The sequence below is a fragment of the Caretta caretta genome, chromosome 5, assembly GCF_965140235.1.
Source record: "Caretta caretta isolate rCarCar2 chromosome 5, rCarCar1.hap1, whole genome shotgun sequence".
In the NCBI taxonomy this organism is placed as follows: Eukaryota; Metazoa; Chordata; order Testudines; family Cheloniidae; genus Caretta; species Caretta caretta.
Genome location: NC_134210.1, coordinates 136,505,781 through 136,513,996, shown reverse-complemented (window position 1 = coordinate 136,513,996; position 8,216 = coordinate 136,505,781). Strand labels below are relative to the sequence as shown.

General features: G+C 40.7%; 1 protein-coding gene across 1 annotated transcript in view; it reads right to left on the bottom strand.

Moving 5' to 3' along the window:
- Positions 1–699: 699 nt before the first annotated feature.
- XPA (XPA, DNA damage recognition and repair factor) overlaps positions 700–8,216 on the bottom strand; it is an 18,363-nt gene continuing 10,846 nt past the window's right edge. Inside the window, exons 4-7 of the mRNA XM_048849727.2 lie at positions 7,163–7,268; positions 5,677–5,842; positions 2,267–2,384; positions 700–932 (exon numbers count right to left, since the gene is read on the bottom strand). Of these exons, the coding sequence (XP_048705684.2) occupies positions 784–932; positions 2,267–2,384; positions 5,677–5,842; positions 7,163–7,268 (539 nt within the window). The 3' untranslated portion in view covers positions 700–783. The remainder of the gene's footprint in view (positions 933–2,266; positions 2,385–5,676; positions 5,843–7,162; positions 7,269–8,216) is intronic.

Below are 8,216 nucleotides of genomic sequence, written 5' to 3'. Positions count from 1 at the left end.
GTACCCCACAAGGAGGAATTCCCAAGTGCTCCTTCCTGGGTCCAAGGCGGTTTTTTGCATTTGGGTGGTGGGAGCGTTTACCAAGCCAAGGTCAGAGAAAAGCTGTAACGCTAGGAGTTTAATACAAGCCTGGAGTGGCCAGTATTAATTTTAAAAATCATTGCAGGCTTCCACCTTCTGTACTCAAAGTGACAGAGCAGGGATTCAGCCGTGACACATTTATTGTAATATTATACCTGCCAAGATCTTCACTAGAGAAGACAGTGAGCTGGGACTCATTTCTTCCAATCCCAACTCTTCGCTACACTACAGGGATGGGAACTTACTGTATGTCTACACTGCAATTAAAAATCCCACAGCTGGCCCCTGGCAGCTGACTTGAGCTTGCAGGGCTTGGGCTTAGGGACTGTTGCAGTGTAAACATGCAGGCTTGGTCTACAGCCTGAGCCAAAATGTCTACACCATAATTAAACACCCCCTTAGCACGAGCCCCGCAAGCCCTAGTCAGCTGGCATGGGCCAGCAACAGGTTTTTAATTGCAGTGTAGACATACCCTTAAATTACAGCCCCACCTGCCAGCTGACCACTCCTCAAAACCCCTTGATGTAAGACATGGGTGATTTGTGACAAAACCCACTTTGTCCAAAGGATCCATCTGTGATTAAAAAGTACTATTTTCTCTGTGCAATCCCACACAGATTTACTCTCGATCATTTTTATTTTACTTGATACAAAATATTAACATTACAAAAGTGCATTTTATGTAAAATCAATCAAGGGCTATTACATTTTCTCATATGTTAATTCGTGGCCACATATAGTACATGTCTTTTTGTACATATCTTCTTCAATGTTTTCTTCTGGTCCATACTCATGCAAGTGGGAACTTGTTCCTCTTTTCCACACACTGCTCCTAACAGCTCGACGGAGCTCTGATGAAAAATATAAACACAGGTCCCTTAGACAGTCTTTGGTCAATAAATGGTAGTTATTTAAAAAAAAGAGCCAGCACTAAGGACAAACACCTTTGTGAGGAGAACAGATTAAGGGACAAGAAACTTAGTGTTTAGGCAGACTCACATTACTTATGTATTCTGAGAGAATGTCTGTTATTTCTGCAACATATCTAGAGCCAAATTCTGATTGCCTTATTCATGCAACTATTGCCATTGAAGCCACACGGACTACTTGTATGAAGAAATACTAATAACTCTGAAAGAGCATTCGGGTTAGTTAGTCTTCCAAGTTTATTATTGAGATTATGTGTGGTATTTCTTTTTGTAATAGAATAGGCAAGGCTATGTGAGACTATACGAGTCCTTAAAGCTGCCAGGTTCCCAGGTTTTAATTTTTACTTTTTTGACTTACAAAACCAAGATGTGATCTCATATGCCAGACTTTGTCTTGAGTACTCGAGGCCCCATTGCTTACCAATAAAGTTTGTTACTGAAATTACTTAATTTGGTAAATTGGAGTTAAAAGGAGTAATTTTGTAAAATTCCTCATTACTCCTCAGTCCTGACCTATAATACCTCTTATCCACCTCAAAATTAGAGATACTGTAAAGGAAACTCAAACATGCCAGTATAGCCTTTTTCTTACTATCAATATAATACTGCTGCTAAGACACCTACATCACTATAGCCTCATTCAAATATATTTTCAAACTGGATGTCTGTTATTAACATCTTTCCCCTCGATATTAAACTGCAAGGTATTCAATTTATTAACCTAGAAAGACAATGCAGCTGAGTAAAAACTACAGAGCTGAATGTTCTAAATATACGGAAGGAAAGGCATGTTGTACCTTACAGATGTAAATTTCATATACAGGGTCAATTCCCACTGATAGTGCTGCAAGCATATAAGTAATGCAAAATTAGGCTCCTAGAGACAAAATACATGTTCTCATTCAGACAAAGTGAGGAAAAAGTTATTTGGATAGGCAGATTTATGATATATTGTGGGGGTACATCAGAGAACATAAATAAGACAACAGTGATCTGAACTATCAAAGTTGTGTCCATATTTCTAATGGTTATAAAAGTTTTCATCTGGCCATATTATTTAAGTGTCAGTTTCCCACTACATCACTAGATGTGGAAATAAATATCCACATAGACAGACGCTATTTTAGCTGCAGCAAAAAATTATTTACACTGACTCTCCATGTCCAGAAGCAACCACTTACTACCTGGTTTTATTTGATGGCCTATCAAAGATAAACCTTAAAAAAATAACCTTAGTTTAAATTCTAACCATTTACCTTTAACTTTTTTATCAAACTTTTTCTGTTTCATTTTCTCTCTATTATCTTGGCGGGTTTCCCTTGCTTCTTGCAACGCTTCTTCAGTACCCCAAACTTCAAGTGAACGTTTTATTACCTATGGGATAGATCACAAGTGGATAAGTTGCTCTAGTTTAGAACAGAACTCTCTCTTACACAATTTTATTGTGTTGCCATATCCCACCATCAATCCCACTTCCACCACCTGGCTAGCTCCCTCTTTGCTTGTGACCCTTGTGATGGGGTGCACTCCAGCCAGGGAGCAGGTTCGGGGGCCACTCCACGCAGCTCCTGGAAGCCGCGGCATGGCCCCCCTCTGGCTCCTACGTGCTCCAATGGCCCCCTCCAGTGCTCCAAAAGGAGCTGCAGGGGCGGTGCCTGCAGACGGGGCAGCATGCAGAGCTGCCTGGCCGCGCCTCAGCCTAGGAGCCGGACAAGGGACATGCCGCTGCTTTCGGGAACCACTTGAGGTAAGCACTGCCCCGAGCCTGCACCCCTAAGCCTCTTCCCATGCCCCAACCCTGATCCCACTCTCCGAACCCCTCGATCCCAGCCTGGAGTACCCTCCTGCACTCCAAACCTCTCATCCCCAGACCCATCCCAGAGCTCACCCCCCGCCCAAGCCCAGAGTCCCCTCCCGCAACCTGAACTCCTCATTTCTAGCCCCAGCTTGGAGCCCGGACCCGCCAACCAGAGCCCTCATCCCCTCCCACACCCCAACCCCTATGTGAGCATTCATGGCCCGCCATACAATTTCTATTTCCATATGTGGCCCTCAAGCCAAAAAGTTTGCCCACCCATGATGAGGAGGGTGCTAATTAGAAGGAAGCTCACCTATAAAGCCAGGAGACTGGCAACAGGGAGGAACCCTGCAGTCACTCTCCCTGTGGTAAGGGAGAAGGAAGGGGGAACAGGAATCTGTGAAGAAGGGTTTATTGAGCAGGCCTGAGAGAGATGGGTCTGATTAGGACGGCTGGGGAAAAATGTTTAAAGCAGCATGGTAGGAAGTAGTTTAGGGAAGAGAGCAGCAGGGTTGGTGATGACCCAGACCTTAACTGCTTGATATAGGGCCCTGGAACGAAACTCAGAATAGAGGGTGGGCCTAGGTTCCCATACCATCCACTGCGGATTGGTATTGCTAAAAGCAGTGAAGGGGAAGACTGCCTGAATCACTGTGGGAGTGACATGGTCAGGGAAACATGCATGAGGACTACCTGATGCCGATTGTACAGAGAGATTTTGAAAGACTCGTGTGGAAGGGGAAATCACAGTGTGACCTGAGAGGAGGGATGAGTAATGAAGCAGCCGTACTGTGACTTCATGAGTGGGAGGAGAGCAACAACAGTGGGAGACTGGAGAGGGGGCACTGAACCTGGCGGAGCTAACCCCAGAAGTGCCAGAACGGGGTGCCACCCAGCTGTGAGTAGAGCACCCTGTGACACTCCCACCCATTAATAAAGCTTCCTTATAAAACAGAAGATAGGTTACTTTGTTTGAAATGGATTTTCATGCATGGAAAACTAGTGTTACCTATTAATTAAGGGCCTAATCCAACTCTAATTGATTTCTCATGCATCCACATTTAAGAATATTAAGGCATGAATTATATTTCTAAGGGACCCAAAAACTTGGTTGACCTGCTAAATAATCAGAATTGAAAGCCAGACTTTTAATTTGTGCTAATAAAAATACATAAAATTCCACTTTAAATTGCATTGTACTGAGGTTCTCCAACATATTTCAAGACAGTTGTTTTCTTCTAAGATATACATGTCTTTAAGCAGCTTGATATTTTTCACAGAATACTAGGGCTCGAAGAGACCTCCAAGGTCATCTAGTCCAATCCCCTGCTCAAAGCAGGACCAATCCCCAACTAAATCATCCGAGCCAGGGCTTTGGCAAGCTGGGCCTTAAAAACTTCTAAGGATGGAGATTCCACCACCTCCGTAGGTAACCCATTCCAGTGCTTCACCACCCTCCTAGCGAAATAGTGTTTCCTGATATCCAGGAAGGGCACACTGCTGACTCATATCCAGCTTCTTGTCTACTGTAATCCCCAGGTCCTTTCCTGCAGAACACATCCAGACACATGGGTTGCAAATGTTTTTACTCAAAGAACAGATCCATAGATATTTTGTTTTGTTTTTACTCAAAGAACATATCCATACAGGTTTTAATATCTTCATTAATGATCTGGAGAATGGCGTGGACTGAACCCTTGGCAAGTTTGCAGATGACACTAAACTGGGAGGAGTGGTAGATACGCTGGAGGGGAGGGATAGGATACAGGGGGCCCTAGACAAATTGGAGGATTGAACCTCAGCAGATTTCTTTTGGTCCAACAAGGACAAGTGCAGAGTCCTGCACATAGGACAGAAGAATCCCATGCACCACTACAGACTAGGGACTGAGTGGCTAGGCAGCAGTTCTGCAGAAAAGGACCTGGGGATTACAGTGGACGAGAAGCTGGATATGAGTCGACAGCGTGCCCTTGTTGCCAAGAAGGCTAATGGCATTTTGGGCTGTATAAGTAGGAGCATTGCCAGCAGATCGAGGGACGTGATTGTTCCCCTCTATTTGACATTGGTGAGGCCTCATATGAAGTACTGTGTCCACTTTTGGGCTCCACGCTACAAGAAGGATGTGGAAAAATTGGAAAACGTCCAGCGGAGGGCAAAAAAATGATTAGGAGGCCGGAGCACATAACTTATGAGGAGAGGCTGAGGGAACTGGGATTCTTTAGTCTGCAGAAGAGAAGAATGAGGGGGGATTTGATAGCTGCTTTCAACTATCTGAAAGGGGGTTCTAAAGAGGATGGATCTAGACTGTTCTTAGTGGTAGCAGATGACAGAACAAAGAGCAATGGTCTCAAGTTGCAGTGGGAGAGGTTTAGATTGGATATTAGGAAAAACTTTTTCACTAGGAGGGTGGTGAAGCACTGGAATGGGTTACCTGGAGAGGAGGTGGAATCTCCTTCCTTAGAGGTTTTTAAGGTCAGGCTTGACAAAGCCCTCGCTGGGATGATTTAGTTGGGGATTGGTCCGGCTTTGAGCAGGGGCTTGGACTAGATGACCTCCTAAGGTCTCTTCCAACCTTGATATTCTGTGATTCTGTGTCACTAAAGAAAAGTTATTTTTTCCTCTGCATCATACTAGTTCTCTCAGTTTTGTTATCACTAAAGAACTTCCTTACTGTATAGGAGAAACTCAGCCTTTCCCGTTTATTTCAGGGACAACTGAAATTCTATCACATGTACTGTACCATTTATTTAAATGGTACAGATTCTGGGTTCTGTACCACAATGATTAAATTATGGATGGTAGTGGTAATGTCATGAAAATGCAAAAAAAGGACCATATATTTTGAAAAATTTACAAACATTTTCATACCTGTAATTTTAAGTAAAGCTTCATGTCACCCCACTGTGAATTATGAGGGTTTTTCTTCAAAATAAATTTGAGCACCGGTTCTCTCTTATCTAAGTCACAGTCTTTAAGAAGGTACTCTTCCTTTGCCTCAGTCCTTGTTATAAGCTTATGCTTACCTTCAACATCTCTGGAACAGATTTTTTTTTTTAAAAGAGACAGGTGAAAAGCATTATGTAACAGGCTAATATTAAAGTCCAGTTATGTACTGTACAATGCACCTTATACCCCTACTGTAATGTGGGCCTTAATCTTGCAAACTCAGGCATGTGAGTAGTCCTCCTAAACTCCAGTATCAACCCAGTAGTTTAGACACCCTCTGGTTGTCGTTTGTTTGTTTGGGGGGGAAGCACAGAGAACAGAATCCTACCAGGATCATCTCAAAGTTTCTACCTCAATTCTACCACAGGTTTTTCCTACAAGAGGGGATAACTGGATACTATATTTTCAAATCTTCATTGTTTCAGATACAAATTATACAGCCAAAGCAGTTTCCAAATGCAAGACATTTGGCATGCACAAGGAATAATAAAATAAAGCAAAAGGTTTAATTAAAAAAAAGTTCATTTTTTATTGGCTAAGTAATGAGACAATTTGAACATTCTGGTCACACAAGGTCCTAGTGAGCATCTGAAACAAATTTATTTCACCTGTCTTGATCCAAAGTATCACCTGAATCTCTTTATCATATGCCCAAATGATTACATAAATGAAATCCTTATCAGAGAGATCATTTAAATATATTCCTCAATTTGCTACAAATTTATAGATATAGTGAAATTTTAAAAATTGCCATATGTCAGTGGAAAAAAACAGTGGATTCAGTCAGGTGACGTCTACAAGATCCAATAAATAACCATATCAAGAACTAATTATTCAATATTCAATTTTCAAAATTTAAAAGGCATACTTAGGGCTAACTCCGCTGATCATCCCCATCACAGATATACTCCAATTTACAGAAGCTATAAAAAGTCTTGTTTAATTTGACTATTTAAATAGCTGAACACTTTCTACCACAGTGGTTTTTTAAAAATAGATCCTTATATGGCTAATCTGTTATTTACTAATTTCACTTCTTTGAACATATGTAATAATCTTGATGGGATAATAATCTCCATTACCATATTTAAACAATGCAATATGAATGCTGGAAAGCAAAGAGACTATACATTTCTAACATACTATGTATTTTTTTCACATCTTGCACTAAGAAGCATGTGTGATAGATGTCGTTCTTTTGCTTTAAAACACAAAGTTATTCAATTCTATTCATATAATTTTCTAACTGACAATATCTTATTCAATAACATTCCTCTGATAGCTCTTTAATGTAAATGTGTTTTTACAACAGAACTGTATAAATCATTAACATCAACTTCTGATTCTAGTAAAATAATAGTTAATTTAATATATTTACCAAACTGTTTTTGCCCATTATTTACAATACCTGCAATTATCGCATGTTGCCCAATCAAAGTGCTGCATGAGATATGAGTCCATGAATTGTTTGCCACATTCTTCACAAATAAGGTAATCAAATTCTAGTACAGGTCCTAATGGAAGGGAACAAATAATTTTAGTTAGGTAAAGTATATGGGCTTGATCTTACTAGGGCTTAACATTAATTTACAATGTGGCTTTTATATCATATATTTAACATGCACTATTCATGTTTTCCCTTCTGAAGAGTTTTCTAAAATTCTGTAGTACAAAATAAGGCTATGATATTGCAATCGGATCCTTGCAGCTGGACCTCTGTCTGTCTGGAGTCCCATTTTATCTTTATCTGAAGCCATTTTATCTTTCAAAATAACAAGTAACAGATCTTAAGAATAAAAGTTCTAAAAAGGAGTTCTCTGATTTCAGCATTTGAAGCGCATGCATGTGCGCACGTGCACACACTCACAGCTTGCAAGAAGGAGTTCTGATTTAGATTGTTACAGATAGGGCAGATATGGGAAGTGTTCCCTTAACACGGCACCAGGTTAGAGTGGAAAAACAAAGTTAACTATACTTTCAATACATTTCTATTTGCTTCAGACCAAATGAAGAGCTTTAGATTTTAGATTTTTTTTTAAACCCTAAAACTGTTGACAGTTAAGCATTTCTAATTATAGACTTAGATCTACAGCAGACCTAACCTAGCAAAAATTAAATGTTATCCCAATTTGCATTTTATACTGAAAAGTGTAGGCGTTCAGCATGTCTCAAAATAAAATTTTAGCATTAGGCTGTGTAATTATTAGAGCAGACTTCCACTAATTAGTAACAGTATAAAGCTATTTTTATTAGGACAATAATACAATGAAGTTACCAGTGGTTGAACAGCAATGGTGGAAGTGTAGATGCCCTTACCCCACTTATTGAAATTTTACATATTGGAGCATCTGGGGCAGCACGACTGACGGCTGAGATTCAGTGGCAAAGCCCCGTACGTGATTACTTGCCCTGCAGCGGATTCAGAATGGAATGAAGCAAGAAGAGACAAAGGAAGCAGTTGG